Genomic DNA, 27917 nt, shown 5'->3' on the forward strand with positions numbered 1-27917 from the left:
GGGCAGAGCCGAGCCGAAGCGGGCGAGCTCCAGCCATGCATCCCGGCGCGCCCGCGGGCACATGGGGCAGCGCTTGAACCGCTGCCTCGATGTTCCCGTCGCGTTGCCGCCGCTGAGGCGGAGGCTCCTGCTGCTCTTCATCATGCTCTTCCTCTGGCTCTATATGTTTTACTCCTGCGCCGGCTCCTGCGCCGGGCTGGCGACCCGCGGCTCCCCCGCCCCGCCCCGCGTCGCCCCGCCGCTTCCCCAGCTGCTGCCGCCGGCTCCGGGGGAGCCGGGCGAGGAGAGCAGCCTGGAGGAGCAACGGGCAGCGCCCGACGCCGCCAGCCCCATCTCCAGCTTCTTCAACGGCTCCGGCACCAAGCGGCTGCCGCAGGCCATCATCATCGGCGTGAAGAAGGGGGGGACGCGGGCGCTGCTGGAGTTCCTGCGGGTGCACCCCGACGTCCGCGCCGTCGGCGCCGAGCCCCACTTCTTCGACCGCAACTACGAGCGGGGACTCGCCTGGTACAGGTAGCCGCCTCTCCGCCTGCACCGCGGGGCTGCGGGGGTTGATGATGATGATGATGATGATGGGGTGGGGGGAGGGTGTCCCCCGTCCTGCCCGGCCCGGCGCGGGGTGCGCCCCGGCGGGGAGGTGCGCGGCAAGCCGGCGCTCGCCGCCCCGGAGCGGGGCTGTGCGGTGCTGGGGGTGCGCCGGGGTGCGCCCGCCCCGGGCTCCGGAGCAGGTCGGGGGAGCGCCCGGGGCGAAATGTGACGGTTCCGCTAAATACAGCCCCCGAAAAAGCAATTCCTTAAAAAAAAAAAACAACAAAAAAACACCAAACCCTGCGCGGAACTTGCTTTCCCCGTTAGTCCAAGCGGCGGCTGGGTGTTTGCAGGCGTTATGCTAGCCAGACCGTATTTAATCTTTAAATAAAGGTTAAATATTAATTTTTTTTTTTTAACACTCTTATTTCGTTGCTTTTGCTGGAGCGTGTATTTTTCCCTTCAGCTTGGGGTATTGCTGGCAGGTCTGTAACGCCCTTGGGGTCGGGGAGCGAGGCTGTGCAGCGCAGGGCTCCCAGCAGAGGCAGGTTTTGGGGGGGTTTGGAGCCGTTCTGGGAGCGCAGCGGCAGCCGAGGCTGGCAGGCGGCAGCTCCGCGTTCCAGATAAAACTTCCTCGATCGCTTCGTACGTTCTTTCTCCGTTAACTTTCTCCTACCGCTGTAATCAGCTTTATAGCTGATAAATTGCTCCGGCTTGCAATTTCCAGCCTAGCGCTGGGGATAAGATAGTGGTGTGGTATGCGATGGTGTTAACGTGTGCTTTGGGGACGGGATGAAACTTTTTGGCTGGGGGAAAATGATAAATGACGGGATCGCACCCTGCAAGGGTGGATGTAGAAGGAATTTTGCGGGGAGCAGCCCTGTGCGTGATGCCTGCGTGCGAGTGGGCTTGGAGAAGCGGGAGGCGATGGGTGCTGCTCGGCTCTGGTGGGACACCGCGCGCGGGGTCGAACCGCACTGAAGTTTCTTTTCATCCTTTTATGACTGAAGTGCCTTTATCAAGAATATTTTGAATATGTCTTTCTGCTGAGTGTTTACAGGAATACTAAAGGAGCAGAGATGGCAACTTTGAAGCTAGATGGGAGCTGTGAAGTTCTCAATTTTAACCTCTTTGTAGTCTTGAAACTCCCACCCTGCAAGTCTGATTAGGTTTATGTCTCTCTTTTTAATGTTGCCATCCCTCAGCAGTTAGTGAAATGAATGCAGGATAAGATCTGGCGAGGAGGAAGTCGCTTTTGAAAGCACTTTCGTTTTATGAAATTCTGGAATTTTGGTGGAGGATGCAGCGTGTCGTCCCATAGCGACCAAGATGAAATCTTTATAAATTCACTTGGTTTTAAAAAAATATTAATCTCGCACTTTGAAAGGAGAACTTGCATATAACAGAGCAGAAGATCTGTCAGGATTTATTAGCAAAATGGTGTGTACATGTTGAACTCTGTTTTTAATTAGGCACCTAAATTAGACCATAAAATGGTTGATTAATCTTTTACAAGTAAGAGGTGGAAGGGGAGAAGGAGAGAATAATGCTTATGATTACATTAATCTGTTATCCCAGATGCAGTGGGCGAAAATCAGTATTTAAAGGATACACACTATTTTTAAATTTGGAGAAGCTGGCATCAAAGTTGCATGTGACTTCTTATAGTTTCACCTCATCAGCTGCTTAATTTTAAGCAGCACGGGCCCTATCCCTGCAAACACACTGCTGTGTTATTAAATAGTGTCTTTGCAAAAGGGATGTTTTAACTGAACAAATCTTTGGGTCTGAGTGGTGACGCTCCCAAGCAGCGAGCGTAAGTGATGCTGAAGTTATCGAAATCACTCGGGTATGATTTACCCCGAGGATCCGAGCATGTTTGTCTGTCTGTGGGACTGGGACCCGGATCGATTGGCGGGGGGGAAGATTAAATAATGCAAAATATGGGGGGGGGGGGGGGCAATGTATTTACTCAAATCAACAGACAAGTTGTTTGGTAATTGTGCATTATTTCTGACTTCAATTTGAATTAGATGCAGAAGTTTGTTCCTATAAATTTCAGCGCTAGAAATCAGATATTGTATAGCTCAAAACTCCCACTGTCTTCAGTGAATCTGGGCTTCTCAGCACTCCTCAAGAGCATGCTTATTTCTCCAAGCCCTAATGAGGCTTTTATTTATTATCTTAATGTCAATAAGGAGATGCATTTGTATTTTCTTGTTAACGGCCCAATAAAATCAGATTAAAAATGCTATAAAATATCCGCTGTGCCAGCCATCGCGCAGTGAGCTGGGTGAGCCTTGTCTCTGTTTTTCAGATGCTTTTGCACAAATTGACTGAACTTTGGAGCTGGGGGAGTTCCTTGTGTCCGCAGCACCCGGTCCTTGCAGTTTAAATCCAATTGCCTGGCTTTGAAAAGATGGAGATGCAATTTTTGACCCACGTCTCATTGAAAGTATATTTTATTTGACTGGCTTCTGGCTAAATTTGGTCATATCTGTTAGAAGTTTTTGTTTGTTTGTTTAAGTTGTCCCTGCCATATAATGAAGTGTTCCAATGTAACGTTTTTTCAGGTTTCCGAGAGGCAGAAGACATCACAAATTTGGTTATTTAGCTTGATGAAGGCTTATGTTTTGGGGTATTTATGATTAATCATATTTATGTAAACTACTTTTCTCTGTCTAAAGTTTTCATTTATAGAAAATAACTTTTGAAGGAGGGAATACAAACTTTTTTTCTTGCTCCATTTTCTGTCAAGTGAAATGAAATCTGGTTGGTTTTTTTTTTCCTTTGTGTGGAAGGCAAAACAGCATCAAGTGGTGCTGACCACATTCGTAAAAAGCAGAGGGAAAAGAGGGAAAAACTAAATTGGTTTTTCGATAGTGAGATAGCTAGAAATCTAATGGAAATAACTTCTGTACGCACATTGCGGAGTTTTCCCCCGGTAATGAATACAGCATGTTAACTGCTTCAACTGAAAATATGTACCATGACAGAGGAGAAACGGGATCCAGCCACTATTGCAAACTAATTTTAAGTAGCGCCTGGAATTTTTGGATAATAAAGAAGTTTCCTCTTCGCAGCAGTGAGGAGCTGAGCTGCGCAGCCTGTGCGCGCATGTGCCCGGCTGCCTGGACGAACAGCCTGCCAGGCAGCCCGTTGGGAAGTTGTTTTCTTAGGAGTTTACTATATGGGTTGGGGGGCAAAAAGTGTTTTTTGCAAGCCTAGAAAATCAGTTGTTGATTTTTTTTTTTTATTTCCTTTCTTATTTTGTGCAACAATGATGCATTTTTAAATATACTAGGGACTTGAAAGCCTGTTGTCCTATAATTAACGTAAGGTAAGAAAAAAAGATCTTGTCATTAGTGTTATGTGTTTGGGGGTTTTTTTGTTTTTTTTTTTAATATCATTTTAGGCCCAGTGGGCTGTAGTACCCAGTCCCTCCTGCCGTGGGCTGAGTGTTCCCAGCCCCACGCAACATCACTGATTTATATTTCGAGTCTGTAGCCCTCTGCTAGGAAACCCCGTGCCATGGCTACGCTGGCTGTAACCTTGATAGCGGTGCTAGCCCAAGCTCCTCCGCCTCTAGCAGTGCAGAGGGGAGACCTCTCTTTTTTTCTTTTTTTTTTTTCCTTCCCCCCCCGAAAATTCTTAAAACGCTGGGGCTTCATCTTCCTGCTATTGCCAAGCTGCCGTAATTCGTTCTCCATGCTGAGACTGGGTGGTTTGGGTCAGCAGGATCAGGCCCCATGGTCTGGTGGTGTGCAATAAACAGCTTCAAACATGCATTTCTTAGACTCCTCGATCACCTAAATAAGCACTGGGGGCCTTAATGTGCAAAGTGCTGCTTCACAGCAATTCCTGAATCATGAGAAACTTCCTCATTTTTTTATTTTTCCCCAGGAGCCTCTTTTTTGCCCCAAGGAGCGCGTGGAGGTGCGAGCAGTGCAGTGCTGATGCTTGCAATGGGCCAGGCTGGGAGCAGGGGAAGGATAAGGCAATGATGGTTAAAAGTTTAGGGGTGAAAGCCTTGCTGAACCAAGGGCAGGTCTTGAGCAAGGCAGGATTTTGCCCCTGTGTGTGGCCGTTCTCTCCAAATCCCGACTTTACAGTGGTAGCGAGGGTTTAATGCCTGCCACGTAATTGCCACCGCGCTTCCCAGCCTCTCTGGCGGGACACGGATCCGGCAGCACAGAGGTGTTGGCGCGGACATAACCGGGTGCTTGCAAAACTCAACGTGTTGTTTCCGCCGGGTGTCGCAAGATTTGTTGGCCCCGGGAAGTTTGGGAACGGTCTTGATTCTCCCAACGGGACTTTGGGTGCAAATGACCATATCTGAGCAAAGACCGGTTCCTCCAGCGCGTTCCCGTGAGCTGCATTGGGTTGGAACGAGCGTATCCTAAAGGACAGTTGCGATCTCTAGGATGGCTTTGCCAAGCAGCTTTCCCGTTGAGATTTTGTTTTCGTGACGTAAAAAAAAATTTAAAAATCAACTACTGACCTTGCATTGTGTTGCGCTTAAGCGAGCAGGGACTTTTAATGGTCCCCTCGACACGTGCACAGGGTTCAGTGCCCCCTTGGCCGTTGCAGCAGCTCCCCATGATGTTGCCTTAGCCGCTGTGCAAAGTTTGGAAGAAAATGGCCCCAAAAAAGAAGGGCTGGGCTGCTATAATCAGTCAGCAAGGCCCTTGTGTTTGCATGGGATCATTCCTTTAGATCTGAGGAGGGTTGAGTTGTTCAAACAGATGGCAAAGATTATTCGTGTTGCTGGGGTTTCAGTGCGCTGCTCTGTTTCAAGCATGTTGCCCGATATGACGCACGTGACAAGTTCTTCCCAGCACGACGCTGTGGGGGGACGACATTGTCTGCCGTGATCGGGTTTCATGGCCTCACCTGTTGAGCTGCTGAACTTTTCAAAGTTGACCATGCATTGGGGGTGACTTATGTGGATGGTGGATCTGCCTGGCTAATCGTGTTAGTGCAGCACCGCGCGGCGTGCCGGGGAACGTTGTGCTCCTTCTTGGCATGAAAATGATGGGAATGAAAACCCATGGGCTCGACTCTGGGTTTGGGATTTATTACTTTTTTTTTTTCTTTTCAAGTGGGCCATGGCAGATGTCTGTAACACACACCGAGCTTTGGATACCTTAAGGCGCTTCCAGTGAAGGCTTTGTTTTTAAAAGCATCCAGCAAGCCCCGGATGCGGTGGCTATAAAAACTCTACCCAAACCGCCATTCTTTTGAGCTGTATTTCCAACCTGGCCTGAGCATGGACTTGTCATCAGGCCTCTCTTGCTAAACTGCTCTGTCTGCTTGAGCCTGGATTCGGTGCTGTTAATCCATCCCAAGTAGGAAGAAGTCTAATTTAGCAATCATTCAGCGTGAGCATTCGTGTCTTCTGGTGGTGTGACCATGGGTGATCAATGGGTTCAGGGGATAATGAATCGGCCAGGGCCGTGCGGGACGGTTAACATATGGGCTCAAAGAACAACAAATAGCGGCGCACATTATTTCAGCGGTGTGATTAGGAGGTCAGGGGCTATCGGCTGCTACCTGTTGTCACCGTGTGGTGTGTGAGGAGGGGCTGGAGGAGAGGCTTCTTCCTTGGTTTGTGAAATGACTAAGTGCTGTGCCGGGTCCTGACTTGCTGCTGCTGACTGTACCGAGGCTTGCCCACGCCGTTGCAATTTCAGGTCTTTCAGCAGCTCGCTGTGTGTTTCTTAATTAGCTCGCGAGAAACACCGTGTGCTTTTTAAAGGAGCTCAGCCCAGAGGCCGTTACCAGCAGCAGCTGGAAGGCAAATGAGTAAATGGACCTTATCTTGACTTTCTTAATGGAAACAAGGGCTCCCATGATGAAACATATTGATTATCAGCAGGCTCAGTGGGAAGGTGGGGTTAATTCAGGGCAGGGGTTTACTGGTGGCGTAGCTTTGCCATTAGGGAGTTGCTCCTGGACTGGAGGTGGTTGCAAGGTGCTCAGAGACCAGTCGGGAAGGGCATCGCATCGTGCCGTGGGTCAGACGAGAAGAGGAAGCCAAGGTCAGGAGCGCAGTCCCTCTGTCTTGAGCATCTCTCTGCCTGGGGACGGCGGGGACTGCCCAGACATGATGTGCAGTAGACCTTAGTCGGTTCATAAAAGTGACGGGAAGGAGAGAACCTCTACTGGAGCCACGCTGGCTTCAAGCGTTCCCCACGGTGATTTTCCTTTTTATAATAGCTCTGAAGATGGAGGAGGAAAATGGGCTTAGTGATGGTGATTTTGCATGTGGTGCCCTCGCACTGGGAGGGGGCGAGGGCCATCGGGGGGTGAGGAGGGGCGCGGGGGAAGCTGTGAGCTGGCTTGCTCGGCTGCTGACCTGCAAGACCTTGCGTCCCGGCTCTGCGACCACATGTGCTCCTACCTCAGGAGTCATTCAGAGAGGGTCGGAAACTTGGGTGGTTGGGGGTTTAGGTGATGCTGGGGGGAATGTTAGAGGAAAATAGGTGTAGAAGTGCTGCTGGCAGAAGACCTCACACTGATTGCTAGTAAATGAATAATTCAATTTTTAAATTTTTTTCTGTTAAAATATGTGAGCATGGCAGTACCCTGCCACGTGGTGGGTAGCAGGGAAAGAGAGAACTTTATTTAGAGAAAAATAATGCCATGTTCTGCTAAATGCTTTACATCTGCGTTAAGCTCCTCAGAAACTAGCCTGCTTCAAAATCAGATTTTTTTTTTTCTTCTCTCCCTACAAAAAAGGGATGCAGAAAGAACATCCCTACTGAGGGACGCTGTGACTTAGCGCTGGCTTCAAGGGAGTCATCGCACTTTATGGCAGCAGAGGATCTGACCCAGAATTTAATTTGCAGCCGGCCTTGGATGCGGGGCCACGCGTGGCTAACCCTGCTCTTGACGTGGCTTGGTACAGCATCACCCAAGGAGCTCGGCTCTGCTAACCTTTGCTGGAGCGGGGTGGTTCTCGCTTGTCCTTGCCTTCTTATAAGTCTTGTGCTGCTAAAATTCGTAAGACCAGAGCTGTAATGTGGCCAGTCCTCTCAGCTGGTACTGCTGGGGACTTCTGCAAATCCACCCAAGTGGCTAGCTTATAATAAAAGCGAGCAGTTGTAACCTCTCCCTTGAATTGGCACGGCCTCTCCCCTCCGGTGCACGTTCTGGCAGCACAGCAGGCAGCTCCTCCAGAAGAAAGCGAGAATTGTGCATGGGCTTTCATTTTATATGCCGGTGTATAATATTATAGGTGGATGTATATATTTTATACATCCCTTGCTGAAAGTGAATGCAAGGCCAAATGCTGTGTTGCCACAACCATGGTCCGGCAGTACCGAGCGCAGCTGGAGTGAAAACACCGATTCTCTTTAAAAAATATACTTTTCATGTGGGAAGTTGGCTCTGATGAGGAGATGAGTCTTCAGCAGCGTGCTAGTGGCCAAGACTGGACCAGGTCCCCAAACCTGGCTGTGTTTAATGCAGTCCAAAGCCCTGCGTGGGGGAGGGCTCCAGGATCAGGCCCTCAGCATGTGTCAGTGTGACTGTGAGTGCAGAAAATGTCTCCACAGAAGCCAAAATCCATTACAATGATTAACTTTGATAAAGGAGCTAGACAACCTTTACATTAAAGCCTGCAGCCTGTCTCAAGACAAGTTTGCATTTGATACTCAAAGCTTGAAAGTCTACAAAGTACAGGCGAGTGGCACATGGAGGCGTAGGAAATCTTTAGAAAACTGCTGATTTGGTGAAAGAGCAATTAAACGCAGGAAAAGCAGACGTTACACTGGGGTTAAATTGCATTAGTATTTTTGATTTGAAGCGGGGTCTGTCAGGCTGCAGCAGGCGGCTGAGCCCGGGCGATGCTGCGGCTCGGTGCAGAGATCTTCCCGTCACTAGGGGGAGGACGGAACCCCGGCGTTTTATTAATAAAGTGCTTTGCTGCTTCATTGAGCTATTAAATATTTGTTTAAAAACTGGCAAGGCCTGCAGCTTTGGCATGCCTTCGGTTTGTTTTATTTAAAGGTGTATTAGGCTTGGAATGAAAGCAGGAGGTGCTGGAGTAAACAGCAGGTGTGTCCCAGCCCTTCGGTTCCAGCAGTGGCTGTATGCAGTCCTCGGCTTGGTTTATACGTGGGGCTGAGAACACAGCTGCTAAATGTGAGTTGCAGAGGGACCCCAATGGCTTTGCTCTGCCCCGTGTCTCTGCGTGTCGGGGCGAAGGCGATGGCCGATGCCGAGATGCCGTGCCTCCCTGCTCCGAACCCCCTGCACCTGGCTCTGGTGCCATGGTTAGTAAATTGTGCCGGGTCGGAGCCGGTCGCCTGAGCGCCGCGCTGTCCCCATCTTCCGCAAGTGGGTTGAGATGGGGGAAGCTCCCGAAGGTCTCGCCCAGGAGCAGCGGGGCGGTGGGCTTGGTGGGTGTCTGTAAGACATCCCCGAGCATCTGCCCGGGCTTCACCGTGGCTGGACTGAGCGAAGTGAGCTGCCTGAGAGCCAGACAGCCTGAGCATTGCCCCTTCTTGAGGAAGGGCTTAGCAAAGTCAGTCTCCTTCCTTCTTCCCCAGCGCTGTGAACTGAACTTGTTGCAACTTAACACAAAGGTCGTAGCTTTTTTTTTTTTTTTTTTTAATTTCCCTCTTGAGCTGGTCTGGTAACTAGTGAGCCTTGGGCTGTCTGCATGGCGTTTTGAAAAGCAGAGGGAATAGCTAATAGGGGGGTGTTGAGCAGCGAACGAAGCCTTGGGAGAAGATATCAGCCTTGCCAAAGCAGAAGTGGAATAGCCGGTTAGGGTTTCAACCTGGGTTTGCTGCAAGCCGAGAGGGGCCGGGAGCTGCTGTCTGCTCCGAAGCCTCGTAATTACAGGCTGGCGCTGCCCGGACAGCCGGACGCGCGGGAGGAGCCGCCTGCCCCGCGCGAGTGTCTCGGCACACACCGGCGCCTTGGCCGGCTGCCCTGGCTGCACCGCGGCTGCTGGCTCCCCCCAGAGACGATTTCAAGGTCACTCTGCTAAATGCAGTGTAATAATTAATTAAGCTATATATAAACAGCAAGCTCATGTGGTCCTAAAGCAGATTAAGAGCCTGGGAGTTTCCTCTCGCCTGCCTTCCTCCCCACGGTCTTCTCCTTCCTCGGTTCCTCTGCGGGTGAGGCCCGCAGTTGTCACACGCTCCGCCGTCCCAGCAAGGCTTACCAGTTGGGTTAAGCAGCTGCACAGCTGGGTCTGAGGCCAAAAATGATGGGGGCAGAGCAATGCCGGCTCTAGAGGATTCCCTGGCTCACCCAGTTCCCCCATCAAATCCAGTGCTCCTGCTGGTGCTGGAGGAAAGGACACGTGCAAAGACTCTGCCCTCCCGGTGGGGATCGGTTCGTTCTGTGTTGGTGCCTGATGCTGGGAATAGCCTAGTGCTGGGAATAGCTCCTGGGGTTTGCCTTCAGCAACAGGCGTTTCAAGACTCCTGTTGCTTTGAGGCTCAGTGTAGCAAGAGCTGAGCTGTATAATTTGTTCCCCACCGTGGTGGTGGGGAGGGAAGCTTCAGTGTGGGGTTAAAACCTCTGCAGAAAGTACATTTGTGTGGGGTTTGCAGCATGGAGGTGGAAGAATAAGCTAGGCTGGGTTTCCTGGAAGAGCTACAGCAACTTAAAGTTTGTAATGAGGCTTGAAACTAAACCCAAACAAATGCTTGCCTTGTGACTCCTGTGAAGTTGAGATTTGTACGGTGTCAAAACTGATGCTCTTTTTTTTTTTTTTCCTCTCTTACATCTATCTAAAACGGGTCAAAACTCACTCACTCCAAACCCCAAAAGTAAAAATTTAGGGATAATGTTTAGTTTAAACTCCAGGTTACTTTTAATATAGCTGCAGAAACACCCCAGGAAAATTAAAAATCGCGTTTCTTAATCAAGTGTAGGTGATACGCGCTGTCGAGGCAGTTGGAGAAGAGCAGAGCAGCTTTCAGCATTTCCAGATCAGTCCGAATTTTGCAGTCGGGACACGTGCATGCCACGAACCCATCAGCAAAGTCTGATCCTTGGCTTTGCAGAGTGGAATCCTTGGAGAACCAAACAGACCCCATGGCCAGCTCCAGGGGTAGTGGGGGAGCGAGGGTCGGCACTGCCCACGCTTGCTCCGGGGCCTCTTCTGCTGCTTCCCGGACCATCTCCTCATGCACGCCCAGTTGACCAAGGGCCACCACTGGGGATGGCGGCTGGTGGGAAGAGGTGCCCAGGGTTGATGGGCTCCAAGCGAGCGGTTGCGTTTGGGTAATGCGGATTGTCCAGCTCCAGCTCCCTGGCTCTCCGAGGCAGAGCTGGCGTGTCTCAGTTTCGAAGTGCCAGGCTGTATCTACATCCAGGAGATGGAGGCAGAGAGAAAAGACTTTGTGAGGGCTCACAATGGAGTCCTGAATCAGTTCAGTCCGGGTTGGAGGGGGCAGGGCTGTCTCTTTGGGAACCCAAGGGTGTAGAGATCAAAGGTGTGGGTTAGTCAATTACAATTCACGTTTGGTTCATCCATATGTTTGGGTATTTGAAAGGCTTCAATAGTAACCCATTTTATATCTCTTATGCCCATTGATTTGTTAATCTGACACTTGGTTTCATCTGAATAACAATAGCTCTCATTCAGAGTCCTCAATGTTCAGGGAAAAGTCATTTCACTTGGATTGTGCTCCAAGGCCTTAGCAGACCGGCCCACTGTGCTCTTTATGTAGAAGGGCTTGAAGGACTACCGCATAATTCTGCCCCATCACTGGCTCTGGAAGGAAATTGGCTCTCGATGGAAGCAAGGTGGGATGCTGAAGGTCAGTGCTGAGTTTTGACAAGTGTGGTTTTGCTCCATAAGGTCCTTTCTGGTTGCCACCGTAGCCGTGGACCTGCCATCGCAGCCTGTGGGATGTGAAGAGGTGGGCAGGGTTACAAAGAAAGACAACCCAAGTAGTCAGAAGTGGAAAGCGAGCATGGAGAGCCCTCTTAAATACAGCTTGAGTGAGTGTGCTGGACTAGATCAAATCATTGGTATGGCGATGTGAAGTCTCTAATTACATGAATACCTTTTTAATTAGAAGCAGTGCTTTGCATCTGTTGTACTTGCAGCAGAGCATCTCCACCAGCTGAGCCTGCTCTTTAAAGAGCTCTTGACTGTATTTCGTTGCCTGTTTATGACCACGTCATGATCCCATGTAATGACTGGGGCAGGAGGGGAGTCTGCAGACAGACCTGCTCCTTCATGTTTCCCTAATTGGTGCCTGTCTCCCTCCTTTGCTGGGAGTTTCACTCCTTCCCAAGGCTGGTTTGGTTCCTTCTGCTCTACCCTTGTCCTGCAGCATCGCGGTGGCACCACAAACCCGTAGCTCGATTGCCTCAATGGACACGCTACTTTTTTGTCCTGGAACTTAATTTTGTTTTCTGTCTTTGATGTTTGGTATGGGGGGTAAAAAGGATGGGGAGAGACTCAGGAGGTTCATACTGGCCTGATTGGAGATGTTGGGGAAAAAATCCCATTCTGGACAAAATGTGTCTCACTCACTGCCCTGGTCTGTTTACCATGGAGTGATCTTAATTTCCAGTGGTGCTCCTTTATGAGTGTAAATCACAAATCCATAAACAAATGAGTTGAGGTGACAATCCCATTTGTGTTAAAATGCATTTAAGGATCAGTACTGAGAGGATCACCAGTGTATTAATTTGTCAGGCCTTTTGTTCCAGCAGGTGGCAAATATAGCTCGTCCCAACGGGGGACACACTGACCGGGCCAGTGTCCAGATTACCGATGGTTTGGGTCGTGGTTGATGCCACCCCTCCCCTGCTGGGAAGGAGGCAGGAGACTTTCAGAAATCAATTCACAGAATCATAGAATGGTTTGGGTTGGAAGGGACGTTAAAGATCATCTAGTTCCAACACCCATCATGGGCAGGGACACCTTCCACTAGACCAGCTTGCCCAAAGCCCCATCCACCCTGGCCTTGAACGCTTCCAGGGATGGGGCATCCACGACCTCTCTGGGCAGCCTGTTCCAGTGCCTCACCACCCTCTTTCAGTTTCAAGCCATTACCCCTTGTCCTATCACTACAGGCCCTTGTAAAAAGTCCCTCTCCAGCTTTCTTGCAGGCCCCTTTAGGTACTGGAAGGCTGCTATGAGGTCTCCCCGGAGCCTTCTCTTCTCCCGGCTGAACAACACCAACTCTCTCAGTCTGTGTTCACAGGAGAGGTGCTCCAGCCCTCTGATCATCTTCGTGGCCTCCTCTGGACTCGCTGCAACAGATCCATGTCATCCTTATGTTGGAGCCACAGAGCTGAACGCAGTACTCCAGGTGGGGTCTCTGGAGAGCAGAGTAGAGGGGGAGAATCACCTCCCTCGACCTGCTGGTCACGCTTCTTGTGATGCAGTCCAGGATACAGTTGGCTTTCTGGGCTGCAAACACACACTGCCGGGTCATGTTGAGCTTCTCATCAACCAACACCCCCAAGTCCTTCTCCTCAGGGCTGCTCTTAATCCATTCTCCACCCAACCTGTATTTGTGCTTGGGATTGCCCAGTCAATTGGGTGGATCAGCTTGGAATAAAGTCTAAACCAATTTTAAATTCTTGACCCTCTCAATGGGATGCTCAGGGTAATGAGCAGCCAGCTGTCGAGTACAGGACACGCTTGCTTGGTTGGGCACCTTCCCATGTAGCTGGTCCTCCTCTGATGAGTTTGTTCTTTGCTGCCGTTACTGGCCACCGGGGAGGTGACCTGTCCTCTTAACGGTCAGAGGGGACACCCCCTTACCTGTAAGACAGTCGAGGAGGAACCTCAGTGCTGCATGGTTGCCTGGCTGGTTTGGGTGTTGCTGAAGAGGCAGGTGGAGTCATGCAGCTGGGGTTTGGCAGCAGCTTGCCGGCATCGCTTGGCCTGTGCTAGGAACATGCATGCATTATCAAAAAGGGCAGAAAAAAAATTGTAACTTTCTTTTTTCCATAGTGAAAATGGAAAGCTGGCCGCTTTCTGAGCTGTAGTTTCGAAGGCCTTTGCTGTTCAGGCAGTGCTGGATGCCCATAGGATCCCTGTAGGTGCAGAAGGTGGATTCCTGGAGATCCTACATGGCTTTTTTGAAGACCTGTAGATGTGTATCTGTCTCAAGGCTTGTTTTGAAGCCTGCCTTGGCCCTGCCACCCAGAGAGATCCCTTCCCACGTGCTGCGGAGGAGCTAGCGGGCTCTGGCTCAACCATCATGTGGAAGATGCTCCAAGGGCTCTCAGTGCCCGGAGGAAAGCGCTGCTGGGGGAGTAAAGCAGTTTCCCTACTCCCCTCCCTGCTTTGCTATGCCCATGGTGAGGAAGAGGAGCAGGAGCAGAGCTGTCACGCGGCTGCCGCTGGCACCAGTCCCTGTTGGGGCTCTTAAACCAGCACAGTAGTTTAAGCCCCTCTTTGGCATGTCTTACCCCGAGGGCAGACGAATCGCCGGGGATGCTCCCCCCGCATCGGTTATGAACCGAGGGGTGCGAGCCGGGGCATCGCTCAGGGTAGAAGGGGGCTCCGGGGCTTATCGGGAGGCTTTTTCCTCTAATCGCGGCTGTAAAGCCCCAGGGCAGGAAGGCTGGGCTTGATTAGGAGAAATGTGTGTCAAGGTGGCAAGCAAAGCCCTCCCTGTGCAAACACTGGGGCGCTCGCGTGGGTGTTTAACAAAGGGCGGCATTATCAGTGTGACTTGTTACCTGCCTGTGCAGACACACAGATTAGGGCATTAATTTCTGTGTTGGGGGAGAACACAAAAGACCTCTCAGCGGGGCTGTGATTTATGAACACAGCAATAAGGGAACGTGGTCCTGCCCGTATCTCGCTGGGTCGGTTTTGTTCAGCGGCTGTTGACTTGTGCAACGTTTAGTTTGGGGTTGGCTCTTTGGTTTGTGGACTGGTTTGGGTTTTTTTTTTTCCACCCTTCTAGCAAGATTGGAGCAGGTGAAATGCAGTGGCTTGGCACTTGCTCCAGGGGAGAGGGGCAACGTGGGAAGGGGTGCTAAAGTTCAACTCTTTGTAGTCCTGTCCTGGGTGGAGATTTGTTAGGTGTTTCTGAGCGTTCAGCCTTGGTGTACCAGGATCAGCCGCCCACATCCAGCTGCTTGTGGTGGTTAGAGAGAGGCTGCCGCAATGGTCACTGTGTGCTTACTTAACCAGAAAGTTAGTTTATAAGTGTGTGCCATAAAAATCCATATCCATATAAACCCTATGGACCCCCACCCTGGAATGGACCCAATCAGGGGTTGCTTCTCTTGAACCAACCCCTTTTCTGGGAAACTTCTTCCTATTGTAGCATGGCTACAGAAACACTGCAGCGGTGCGTAGCTGCCATACAGATGACTAGGGAGTACAAGAATTGACCATCTCCCCCTGCCTTGGATGCACAAGACATGCCCTTTGGGGCCAAACCGAGATGTACTCTGCTCGCTGGGCTCCCCACCACCAGCGTACGGTATAATGGGTCCCTGGAGAAGGGCCTTGAAGAGCAGGTACTGTAGGGATGAGGCTGATGGGATAACCTCCCACAGGCTACCTGGATTAGGAATACCTCCTGGTGTCCTAGCCGGGGGCAGGAGCTCCGGGATGCTCCGGTGTGACAGGTCATGGGTAGCGGGGTGTCCCATGCCAGGTGCAGGGTCCAGCCCCACGGCGCATCCCTTTGGGGGAGCCAGGAGGATGCTCTGCTCCATGGGCGGTGATGGGCGGTTCGGCTCTTACATGAGTCATGATGCTACTTGGTTTGGGCATCTAGTTCTTGAAAGACCTGGTGCTTCTGGGACACCAGCTGAAAGCCGGCAAGCTGTATGCAGTCTGCAGTGCCGGCTCTGTGCACCTCATCGCCTGCTTCTGCCTCCCCTGAATTCCAGATCCCCACGTCCATGGGGTTTAACCCGATGGAGATTGCTCCCTTTGCTGCAAGGAAGCATTTTCCCAAGACCTCTGAGTGGGAGAGATGTCTAAAAGACCGGTGAGTAGCAATGCCTGCGGGGTTTTAACATCTTTGAGAAGATTAGTGCCGTTGCTCCAAATTAAGAGAGCAAATCGGTGGGTGTGGGAGCAGTTTGGGGCTGCAGACTCTGTGCTGGGCTGGTGGGTGCATTGCTGACGGCTGAACGCTGCCGGCACAGGCTGATGCTCTGCCGCGTTGATGGCTGTGGCTGAGCCTTGATGGCAGGGAAGGGGTGAGAGGGAAGAGCCTCGGGAAGAGGCTGCGGTGCGAGCAGTGGGCACCGGTGCCTCTTGGACGTGGCCGAGCTGCTGCTGCGTGGCAAGAGAGCTGACGGCAAGTGGTGGGCTTTGTGATGGGAGTTGTGGGAACAGCCCGGTTGTTCTCCTGCTGGAGCTGAAGCCAAACCACTGAGATCAGGGTCTCTGGGGATGGCTGAAGCCAAGTGACAGCCGTGTTGCCCCCACGTCCTCTGCTGCAGGAGACACTTCTGTCACCTGGATACCATGGATGTGTTTTGGATGTCCCACCAGCTATGATTTCTTTATCTGCTTTTAAGCCTCTTCCAAGCCAGGCTTCCTTTGCTTATGCCTGCTCTGAGCTAGCAAAAGCCTTGCAAGAGCCACGTTTTGGGTTTTGCCTTTTTTATTTCTTTCCACAGCTAAGCTGATAACTCCAGACCTTGACTCTCTTGCTTTGCCTTTTTTCCTGGATGGGGACATTACTTCTGTGCTTGCAGGTGCTGAGCCAGTCCAAGCTCAGCAGACACTAGTTGCAGCTTCCCACGAATGGCAGGATCAGTGCTACCCAAGTAAAGCTGAGTTCTAGAAATAACATCTCTGGTACAAGGATATGTTAAACCAGCAGTCTCTCCAGGATGCTCCGAGAGCAGAGCTTCGTCTTGCAGTGAATCCATAAGTGGATCTACCAAATCTTTGCGTAGCAGGAGCTTCGTACACATAACGTTAACTCAAGGCTATGAATTTTTGAGGGAAGAGAAATGGCTGGTCCTTCTGGTTGCGATAGAGTAAGAGGCAGAGGCAGTCCGGAGAATTTATTTTTCCCCAGGAGTGAGTTGTGAGCACCGAAATCTCTGCAGATGCCTAAAATTCTTCCTCTTTCCTCCCTTTCAGGCTGTTGTCTGTTTAATTTATAGAGAAAAATGTTTCTGCTGCTTCGCAATAAACTCTTGGACACCGTGAAAGTAATCTTAGCTTGTTCCAGACCAAGGTGGTGCAGCTCTGGAGTAGCTGCTGACTTGCATCCATGCCAGGGTGAGCAGAGCCGAGCTACCTGCTGCGGGTGGAGGTGAGGAGGACTTATACTGGTGGCCTTCAGGTGCCAGAAGAGAGGGAAAGAGATTACACTGGTGCAACTGGGGCACTCCTGCAGCGATAAATTCCAGTTAAACACTCCAGCGGGGTGTACTAAGAGGCGACATGGCGCAGGAGTAAAATACAGTTTGGCGGAGACAGTTGGCCCTGTGATCCGCTGGAAAAAAGTCTTTAGTCCCAGTTTGCCAGTTAGCTCAGTCATGTTTCCTGCTGGGTTTAGGATTTTCCCCCCCCCCCCTTAAATCATGAGTTTCACAGAACTGCCCCCTCCCTGCTCTGCTTTTAAACAAAACCAGTCGTCTTTTTCCTTTTTGGGGGAAATGGAGACAGATTAAAGTAACCTCACATGACTTGACCAGTGGGCAGTGAAGTCCGGTGATGCTGGGCGATATTCTAAAGAACTCACCCATAAACAGCAATTAGCTTTTAATCGCGGCGCTGCTCCCGGCCCCCCGCGCCTGCCAGGAACAGCAACGTGTGCTCTTTGTCGGCCGGAGCAGCACTGGGGGGACCCGCAGCAATGAAAGGGAACCGGGGGAGACCGAGAGGAATAAGATGCTCATTTCAGCCCCACCCCCTTACTGCGCTCAAAAGCTCTTATTTTCGGAGCAAAGCGCTATTGAAGCATTGGGACAATGGAGACCAAATCCTTCTGGGGGAGGGGAGGTGCTGGCAATTGCCTCTTTTGTTGCTTTTACTTCTTTACTTGCCTATGGCCTCCCCCATCCCACCCCTCCAAGAAATCCACATAGATGCTCGCTAGATGATAATGCAATCACTTTCTTGGGACCTTGCTAATAGGATTATAATTATTACTGGAGATGAACTGGAGTGAATAGAATATTTACCACTTCATCTTAAATTATTGTAAATCCCTCCAAAGCAGCCCTTTGATATGTAAAGTGCTGCCTGTCTCCCCCCAGTGAAGATAATTATTTAGTGGAAGTTCAGAGCTTTTAAGTATGATGGGGGACAGAAAGAGGCTTCAGTGTTTACATAAAGAGGAGGGCCTATATAATGAACTGGTGAAGTTGATGAATATCTTGCCTGGCTCCAGCAAAGGAGGAGGGAAAGTTCTTGCTGAGCAGTTGTAACATCTTGGGCTGTTGTTGGGGGAAGAGGAGAGGAAATAATTGGAAGTGCAGTCCTTCCTAGTCCAGAGAAAGCCCCACATCTCTGCAGCCCATGTTCAGTCGGTGCATGAGTCCACCCAGTGCCAGTGGCAACATTTTGGGTTTGTTCTTTAGGGCTGGAGGAATTTCTGTTTGAGGAATGACCAAGTGGGCTGGGAGACCTGATCCTGGGAAAGGGATGTCTTGGGGGAAGATATGGTACTCTACAAAGTCAGAGCTAGGCTGGAGATAGAGGGAGGGATGGACTGGTGTGACAGTGCAAGGACTGGGGCTATGGCATGAGGCCAGGAGCTGGTGCACAACGGGCAAAGCAAGGACCCAGGGCAGGCTGTGTACGTGGAGGGTCTGCATGGGTTCAGGAGGAACCTGGACAAGGGATTTGATTGAGGGTTATTAGGTGGACAAGCTGCATCAGGCCCAGGAAAGCCCCTGAGCTGAATTTGGATGGAGGCTGGGAGAGCAGTGGGGGACAGAGGGTGCTGCTTGTGCTGTTCTTGCTCTGCCCTAGTCCTCCTATGGCCAGGGTTGGAGATCCCTGGGCCGCAGGGGCTTTGGCCTGAAGGAGAGGGCTGCACCCTGTGGGCACATCCATGTGAGCATCTGCAAGCAGGACACATTTCTCCCAAGCTTTCAGGCTGGTCCCATCCCCTTGAGCCCTTCCTCCCAAAGGCTGCCAGCATGGAGCATCAGCTCTGGGGTGGGAAGGGGGGTTGCTCCAGCCAGCCGCCTCCAAGACCAACTTCATGCCTTTGTATCCATCGCCAAGGACGGGCATGTCCCAGGAGTGACGGCTGCGTCGTTCATTGGTCTCAAAGGAGTCTGTGTGGCTCTTTGGCCTGTTTATTATGCTCTCCGGTGAAAGCACAAACCCTGTCCCCATCCAGACACGACTCCCATCAAGTGTTTCTGCTGCTGTAAGTTATTCCTCCCCTATAGGCTGCAGCTATACAGTGCACCATATATGGCACTTAGCTATACAAGGCAGCAGCCCTATGAGGGATAACATGTCGTTATCTTGGTTATGAGTCTGTGCTACTAATTAAGACACTTAAACCCGGGAGGCGGGGGAGGAGTTTGGGAGGGAGGTGCGTTTTGGCTGGCATGGGGCGGGAGGCAGCCTTTGCAGCAGAGGCTGGTTCTGCTCATCACCCCCGTTGCTGTTCCCGGAGGCACAAACCCTGCAGGTTTTGTGCACGGATCAGGCCCTGCTTTGTCCAGGTTGGGTGCTCAGATGCTGCTGCAAACCGTCTGCTCAGCTCTGTGGCAGCAGCCGGGCAAAGCGCTCCGTGTCCCTCGCCTGCAGCATGGTGAGGGTCAAACCTCCGTCGTGGCTTCTAGATCTGATTTGAATGCGGTGACTTTGGGGGAGGTGGATAAAGTCTTTTATAAAAAAAAAAAAACCACCACCCAAAGCCCCGACCCCTCGTGATTGCAGCAACACGTTGTCCCCTCCTCAAGGCACTGCTTGCTTTGATTTGCCGGGGCCGTTTGGTGCGACCCGGCTCTGCCTGCGTGGAGTGGGGACGAAAGGACCATCTGCCGATGCCCCACGTCTCCCCGCTCCCCCCAGCCTTTGATGGGGTTTTTTATCCGCATCAAAGGAACTTAGATCAGACTCCACGGCCGGGCCAGAGCCTGTTCCTGCAGGGTATGTGGTGATGCCACCCGTGGCCACCAGCTCTTTGGCCCCATTGAAGCCCCAGAGCAGCTTCATGATGGGGAGCCTTCGCATGCCGTTACCCTCCTCTCCCTCCTTTAATCCCCAAGCTCCCCAACAGGTGAAGGGCACCTGGCAGATTTGGGGGCAGGGAGCAAGGAGAGTGAGAAAAACATTAATTTCAGGCCCACATATTTTTTTCCCCCTTTCCCTCCTCCTTTACCCACCCCTTCCTCACCCCCAAAGTTCATTAATTCCCATCATCTGGTTTGTGTAAACGTCGTGGCGAGTGTTTGACGGAGCGGGATAGGGTTACACCCATTTCAAAAAGGCCGAGGCTGGTTCCCAGCCGTTCCCTTTTATTGTTGTATAATTTGCCAACCCAAACAACGGGCTCCCGCTCGAGACAAAGGCGCACATGTTGCCCTTACCACTGGTCATAAAAAGAGGAAAGGCTGCGTGCTACTGTACAGGTCCTTGGTGCAACGGCAGCCTGAGCCAGGGAAAATTTTGGTAAGAAAAATGTGATGTATCAAATAATAAACCAGCAAGTGCTTCCACCCCTGCAGAGGAATTTACTTTTGCCTCTTCTCTCTGTTTCTCCCTCCTCCTCCATCTTCCTCCTTCCCCCATCTGGAGCTGCCACGACCAGAAAGCAGTCAAAGCCAAGTGGGTAATTTTGAAGCCAGTTGACCTTGATGCTGGTGGCAGGCTCCGTGATGTAATTAAAACGCTTTATTACTTTAACAGTCTTTCCCTGGGCTTGTCAGGTTCTTGCTTGTAAGGAGTATTTCTGTGAGCAGCCCTGCAGTGAGGAGGGCCGAGTGGGGTTGGGATGGGTCCAGTGTGGTGGCCTTGGGAGCTGAGCTGGTGATGCTGGTGGTGCTGGTGATGCTCTGGGTTTTTGCTTCCCAGAGCATTGCAGAGCTCTTGCTTACAGTCAGGTGCCAGTACAGGGCTACAAGTGTGTGGTTTTAATCCAGCCCTTGGCTGCTCTTATCACCACTGTACATTTTTCCTGCTTTCTGACAGCAACATGCTGCCTCGGAGACTGGGAACAACTGGGTATCGCCTTGGCAGAGCGGGATGGCTGGAAGGCAAGGCTGCCAGCAGTGGAGATGCCACCCCCATCCTTTCCTGGGTGTCTACAGCCTTTTTTCAAGATACTACATTTAGTTCACTTGGCCTAAATTTATTTATTGGGATGGGGGAGGAGAGGAAGAGGCAGAGAAGCAGGGGGATTTAGAATGAGAATTCGCTGTGCAGGGCGGGAATGGCAGTAAAGTTCTCCTCAAAAGTATGTTTGATTTAAGGCAGCAGACGGACGGACCGTGGTTTGAAACAAGCCCTTTGGCTTTGGTGGGATCCTGACCAGAGCAAAGCTGAGCAGGACGGTGCTGGGATGGGGACAGGGGACCAAACTGCCCCTGGGGATGGGATGGGGCAGGAGAGCATGCAGCAGGCTGGAGAGCATCAACGTGGGAGGGGATGAGGCTTGAAGCTGCCTCATCTTCTGCACTTGCGTCCTTTAAAGCTTTTCTGAGTTGGTACCAGCAGGCTTGTTTGCTTTCCAGCCTGCAAATTGGAAATGCAGCAAAAGTCGTAACAAATTCATCACGTGCACCAAATTGTACCATGTTCTGGGTGATGCTGCCTGGGCTTGTTGTCACCTCGGGTTTTCAAACCCCCTGGCACGACTCTGGAGGCTAAAAATCTGTCTCCTCCCAGGATGGGAGAAGAGCTTTTGTGTCTACCTTTTGCATTTCTATTCACCTTCTCACCATAAGCTTTCAATCTAATCTATGTGGTTTCTTAGACAGCCTTTTGGGAGGATTTGGGGGTGCTTTGCCCAGAAACAGTCAGGTTGCCAAAATTTGGTTTTCTGGGAAGAAATCACTTCTTGTCTTCTTAAAACACCAGTCAGGAATTTGGGTAGAAACTGGCCAGAAATAGTTTGGATGCTCTGCGTGTGCACCGCCGGGCTGCAAAGCACATGGTTCTGGATTACAGGCCTGAACTTGGCGTGAATGTGGCTGATGTCCAAAATAGTTTGACTTGCCTTTTCTCCCCTTTCCCCTATTTTCCTTGCTTCTAGGGAACAGCTGTGGGGGGAAAGTCCAGAAATTCTGCACCAAAGGCGGTTCTTGCTGTATCTGCTGGCAGAGCTGCCGTGGGGACTGCTGCGAGTGCTCCCCGGTCTGCGTCTCGTAGCTGCGTTCAAATGCTACGGTGTTTTATCCTGATTGTAACAACACTTCTCTTGCTTTTACAATACCCTACACCCAGCTCTCCATCTCCTCTAGGAGAGTTTTGTTGTCCTTGCAGAGGGAAACTGAGGCAGGGGGTGGTCTGGAGCGGAGGGGTTTGAGGCTGGAAGGTGCTATCGCTGCAGCACAGGGCACCTTGATTTTAGCACTTACCAGCGGGACTTCAGCTCTTGAGCATGCTGAGGTGGGGGGAACGTCTCCGAAAGTGATGCTGGGTGGCTCCGGGTGCTGGGTAGGAATCTATCTGGCACGAAACCCTCCCCAGGAGGGAAAACTCTTCATCTGCTCAGCTCCGGGACTCCTGTTCAGCAGCAGGAGCACCTGAGCGCACTGGGTCTCGGCTGGGCAGCCTGACGGTGACCTCCGCACGGGCAGACGGCCGGGGGCGGTTGTCTCCGCAGACCCCTGGGCTCCAGCAGACCCCGGAGGGGTTTATCCCAGTGGGTGTTTGCGAATGACAGGAGGTGTGGGGGGGGGACCGACAGACGTCCCCAGGGATAAAATCAGTAATGACTGCTGTGCTCTGCCCTGCGCGCCGGTCTGTCCTACCTGCGGCGAATAACGCAGCAACAGGTTGCGGAGGTCCCCTCGACCCCCCTGGCCCGCGGCCCCTCACCGTTCCTCCTTGAGAAGTGGCAGCAGATTAGCCCGGAGCCCCTCTGCGCAGACAAAAGCTGCCACAAAGGGCATTAGGCTTCAGGATTGGATTACCGTGTGGCCACCTGTCATCCCCACTTTGTAAATTTATCTCGCTCTGGGTCCGGTTTTCACATTGGAGAAGTTTGCACTTAAAAAAAAAAAATAAAATCCTCTCCAAGCAGCAGCCTGGCGGAGTTCGTTTTAGCATCCCTTCTTATTCCAGGCTTCAGAGCTGCGCAGGGCTGGGGATTAGGGCTGTTTGAATAAAGAGAGCCTTTATTACATTAGTCTAAGTGGTTGATAGGTAAAGTAGGCCAATCCATCTTTAGACTAAGCCTATCACTTCGCCTACGAAGGGTGCAGGCTTCACTGAGGAAATATTCATTAAAGGAAAAGCTTTTCCTCTGTCCGTCTTGACATGTTAATAGCTCAGGGTTAGGGGCTCTGCTCTCTGCCCATGGAAAATTCATAGCTGTGCTCACGCAGCAACTCCTTCCTCTCGCTGGGACCCCCGATGCTGCCGGCAGCTCTGCCGAAGTCAGCAGAGCAGCGCTGAGCCCTGCCAGCGCTTTGCTGGCTGGGCTCGGTGGGGAATAAGGGATGTCGGGAGTCTGCTGGCGCTCCTCGTCCTGACTTTCCTTTTCCACGCTTAGAAAGCGGGTGCCTCGTCCCTTCCCGAGCAGGGATGTAGGGGGAGGATTCAAATGATGGGTAGAGGCAGTGCTTCAGTGCTGGGACTCTCTGCTGTGGGATGTTCTCAAGGCCAAAAGTATTCATGGGTTTGAAAGGGTTAGACAGTTCATAGACACTATGAAATGGGATGATTTGGATGCAGATGCTGGCTCCAGAGGTCTTTGAAGTCCAGGTTGCCAGAAGGCGGAGGATAACAAGGCAGGAGGGACTCCTTGCCAAGCTTTTCATACTATATTATTTTCCACTACAGTATCCGCTACAGCCCTCAGTGGTGCCTCCGTCCAGCCCTGTCCCGACTGGTGCAGCAGCTTTTGTCCGAGGGCTCAGCTGAGCTCCCCGTTACCCACAGCCTGACTCCCTTTATCATCTCCCTTTCCTCTCCTGTATGGACAGTGGTGGTAGCTGCACCTCTGCCGTTCTTATCTTGCACCAAACAGTGCTGGCAGAAGCTACCCAGGTCTCCAACGTGCCTGTGAAGCTTCCACTGAAACAGCGGACTCCACAGCTGTCACGAGCTGCCCCAGGGCTGAACTGTGCACACACCATTGAGCTGAACATGGGTTTCTGCTGTTACTTTTGCCCAAAGGGATTGCATCCTGCCAGGGCACGGTGGCTACAGCTCTTCTGACCATTACGGCTCCTCTTTTCCCTCCTTCTGCAACGGCTGTTGTTTAGTGCAGCCCTTGCTGTCTTGGAGCCCCAGGAGCAGATGTGTTCAGAGCTGGAGTCTGGTCCTACTTCCACCAACATGTACGTCCGGCGTGTTGTGTTGGAGCTGCAGTGCTATACGTGGGCCAAGTTACCCTTCTCCAGTGGTGGTTTGAATGGGAATAAACGCTTCTTGGTGACTTTTCCACCTGTGTGAGTTCAGACCAGCCAACTTACCAGTTCCTCCTATCCCTGAGGCTCTGTTGTCTCTGGCTGCCAGCATGATGATTGATGCCTCTATGGGAGATTATGGAAACCATGGGAAAGCTCATCACAACGGACAGACCCATGCAATAAAACTTTGCTTTCCTGGATGTGATGCTGTCAGAGGTTCAAACCACATCCACGGGCCACACTATTTGGCTTCGCTTGCTGCTGTCTAGCTTTTATGCAGCCACTTTTCAAACAAGGCAGCGTCTGAGACAATCTCGAGGATCTTAGTTTCAGGCCATGCCTGGCACCCGTCTGGGTACAACGAAGGAAGAGAATGCTGGAGCTAGGGCTGAAGGCTGGTTTTGGTGGATTCAGTTCTCGTTCTTGGGTTGAAGGCTCCATTTCTATCTCTGCTCATCTTTGTGCTGACCAAGCCAGACAGCAGTAGCAGTGTCAATGAAGTGCCTTGTCTTACTTCTCTTGTTGTGATGGTCACCAGCGAGATGTCCTGCAAATGCCAAGGATTCAGGTCCTCTCCAAAAATAACAATTTTGGGGGGTCTAGACCTGCACAGAACTGACTGCTCTCAGCTCTATTGGAAAAAAGACATGTTGGATGTCCTGAGCCACAAATCAAGAGTGTGGGTTCAGGTGCTGGCTGGTCTGCCAAGGGACTGACACTGGGCCGGTGGATGCCTCTTACACGAAGAGTTGCTCCTTGCTGTCTTCCACTTCTGCAGTGTACTCTTCTGTGTTTGTTGAAACCCTAATTAAGAGTCTGTGTTCCCCAACCAGATCAACTGACTCAGCACCTCCACTCCCAGCAATTTCCTCCTGTTTCATGGCCCAGCCCTACCCAATGCCTCTCTTGTGCAAGGAGGAAAAAATAAGCCTTGCGTCATTCCCAGGAGACTGATAAATAATGACTGTAGTAGTCCTGGAGGAGAAGTCGGTCTTGAGGTGCAGGGCCCCGTACAGCAGGCAATCTGACGGACCTGACCTGAAGCCAAAGGCCTTCAGTGCAGCATGGCTGTCCTGAGCACGTCTTGGGAAGCAGTCTCCTCTCTAGGCAGGTCCCAAGCCATTAAGGACCTCATGGGTTGAAACCAGCCTCTTAAATCAAGCTGGAAAGCGGTCGGTGGCCAGCGCAGGATGTAGAACTCAGATTTAATGTGGCCATAAAAAGAGACACCACTTAATGAGTAGACTGTCGAAATCCACATCAGCCCATGATAGATTTAAGAGTTGCTCTCTGAGCGTTATTGACTGGCTGTGTTCTGCGACGGCGTTACGGGTTTGCGGAGTTGGCCAGAAAGGTGAAGGATTAGTCAGAGTTTTATTTTGGTTACTGTTTTTTGGCACACACTGGCTCCTGACTTCCAGAAGTTCTCATGTCCCAGGTGTCTGGTAGACCAGCGTGATTTTTATCTGCATGTAAAACTCCACTTGCGTGGCCTTGAAATCGCAGCCCTAGGGGTTGCCACCACCCTTGGGCATGGCTGGAGGTTTCCACAAGCTGCTAGCCCCTTCCTGCAAAGTCCGGCTTGTCCATCGCCACTTCTCCCAGTGACCCGTGCAGATCTGGTATGGGGACCGTCTCCCACCATGGGTCTGTGGAGAAGGGGCTTTCTGGGCAGCCCCTGAGCACACCTCACCTGCAGTGCAGAGGTGTAGTCGTTGGGTGCCCCTTGCAGTAAACACATTGCATAAAGTTAATGCCAGAAGCTGGTGAAGTAAAATAGCAGGTACAGTGTGAGCTAAATAGTAGTTGCATAAAGAGCTACTGACCAACTTTCGTAGGCATGTGATGATTTTGATTCAGACTGCTCATTCCTGGTTTTCCTATTATTTGGCCTCAGAACGGATGGGTCAGTTTTTTTCCCTTGGCTTCTTAATCAGGGCAACCATTGGCTTTAGCACAAATTATCAGTGGCTTTTTTAATTGCAAGAGCCCCTGGTGATCTTTGCTGTAGAAGCATAAAAGTGGTAAGGGAGGAGATGGCCGTTGGGGAAGAAACAGCCTCTGCTGCAGTGTCGTACGTCTGAGGAGAACACTGTTTGAGGCTTGCAGATCACACACTGGCTGGTTATTTCTCTGTGCTGGCTGGATGCTTTGAAAACTTAATCAAGTTTTATAGCTTTAATTTTGTGGCTGACTCCCCTCTTGCCTTTTTTTTTAACTGTCTCGCAACCCAGAGCAAATGAGTCCCATTGGGTTATGAAGGGAAAGAACTGGCAAATGATCTAAAATATTTAGGCTTGCCTAGTGAATGATAGGAAAAAGTTACTCTTCCTGCTTTGTGCTGCTTCCATCATTTCTGCAAGCTCTCTAGTTTTTCCCCACATGGTTAATTAGAAATAGCCAGTGAATAAGGTGGAATTGCTGAAGGCTTTAGGTTTCAAGGGTATTTTGGGAAGGTATGTCCTGCCCATGAGCTGAGGTTGTGTTCTCCAGGGTCGTATCCTGTATCCTGACCTGCTGTAGCCTGTGTGGCAGGGGAGGGGAGAGGTTGTCCTCGTTGGGTGCTGGACTGGGATGTGCTGAAAATGCCACCAGCAGCTCTTGATGCCCCTTCTAGTGCGTATCAGGGAACAAGTCTGCACAGCGATAGGGAATAGTAAAGTAAAATGGGTGAAGCTGAGTGCAAGAGAACCCCTGCAGTTGGGTGAGGTCCTGCTGTGACAAGCCGGGGACAAATTGGACCCTCTTGCCTGAATTGGGAAAAGTGTTGTGTTTGGGATGCTAAGGGAAAGCAAGGTGGATGTGCTCCAGTGAGCTTCTGCTTTTCCACTACACCGTTCCTTTCGTTCCCATGGGGAAAACAAGCTTTGGGTTGGGGCTGAGGGCTCTCTGGTGTTGACCTGAGCCAGGAAAGCCGCCTGGTGCAGCTCAGGACTCATCCTGACTAGTCTGGAGCTGGTGTGGTACATGTAGCCACACTCCAGGTGCAGAGTGTAGCCCAGCTAATCCACTCATGGATAACTGGGAGATTACTCAGCTGGATTTCTAATACAGTGGCCTTTAATAATAATCCCACCCTAATCCCTAAATCAATGGAAAATGGATTTATCTGTACGAGCTAAATGGCCTGTGTAGGCATTTTAGGGAGAAGAATTCTTGTGTATCTGTGTGTGAACGATATATATATATATGCATATGCATATTTTTGTTCCTGTTACCTGACCCATGTCTGTGTGTTTTGCCGGCAGGGACCTCATGCCCAGGACCCTGGAGGGGCAGATCACCATGGAGAAGACCCCCAGCTACTTCGTCACCAAGGAGGCCCCAGCCCGCATCTCCTCCATGTCCAAGGGCACAAAGCTCATCGTGGTGGTGCGGGACCCCGTGACCCGAGCCATCTCGGACTACACCCAGACGCTCTCCAAGAAGCCCGATATCCCCACCTTTGAGAGCCTGACCTTCAAAAACAGGACTACGGGCCTGATCGACACCTCGTGGAGCGCCATCCAGATTGGCATCTACGCCAAGCACCTGGAGAACTGGCTCCTCTACTTCCCCATCGGGCAGATCCTCTTTGTCAGCGGGGAGAGGCTGATCAGCGACCCCGCGGGGGAGCTGGGCAGGGTCCAGGACTTTCTGGGCCTCAAGAGGATCATCACCGACAAACACTTCTACTTCAACAAAACCAAGGGGTTCCCGTGCCTGAAGAAGGCGGAAGGCAGCAGCAAACCCCACTGCCTGGGGAAGACGAAAGGCAGGACCCACCCCGACATAGACCAGGAGGTGGTGCAGAGACTGCGGGACTTCTACCGGCCCTTCAACATGAAGTTCTACCAGATGACGGGGCAGGACTTCGGCTGGGACTGAGGCTGGTGTGGGAAAGTCCCCTGTAATTACTTGCCCAGCACGGT

General features: G+C 51.5%; 1 protein-coding gene across 1 annotated transcript; it reads left to right on the forward strand.

Moving 5' to 3' along the window:
• Positions 1-61: 61 nt before the first annotated feature.
• LOC127023937 (heparan sulfate glucosamine 3-O-sulfotransferase 3B1-like) lies at positions 62-27917 on the forward strand. The gene is made up of 2 exons (XM_050908282.1): positions 62-513; positions 27255-27917. The coding sequence occupies exons 1-2, from the start codon at positions 62-64 to the stop codon at positions 27871-27873; spliced, it is 1071 nt and encodes a 356-aa protein (XP_050764239.1). The 3' UTR covers positions 27874-27917.

Source organism: Gymnogyps californianus, chromosome 19 (genome assembly GCF_018139145.2).
Source record: "Gymnogyps californianus isolate 813 chromosome 19, ASM1813914v2, whole genome shotgun sequence".
Classification (NCBI taxonomy): Eukaryota; Metazoa; Chordata; class Aves; order Accipitriformes; family Cathartidae; genus Gymnogyps; species Gymnogyps californianus.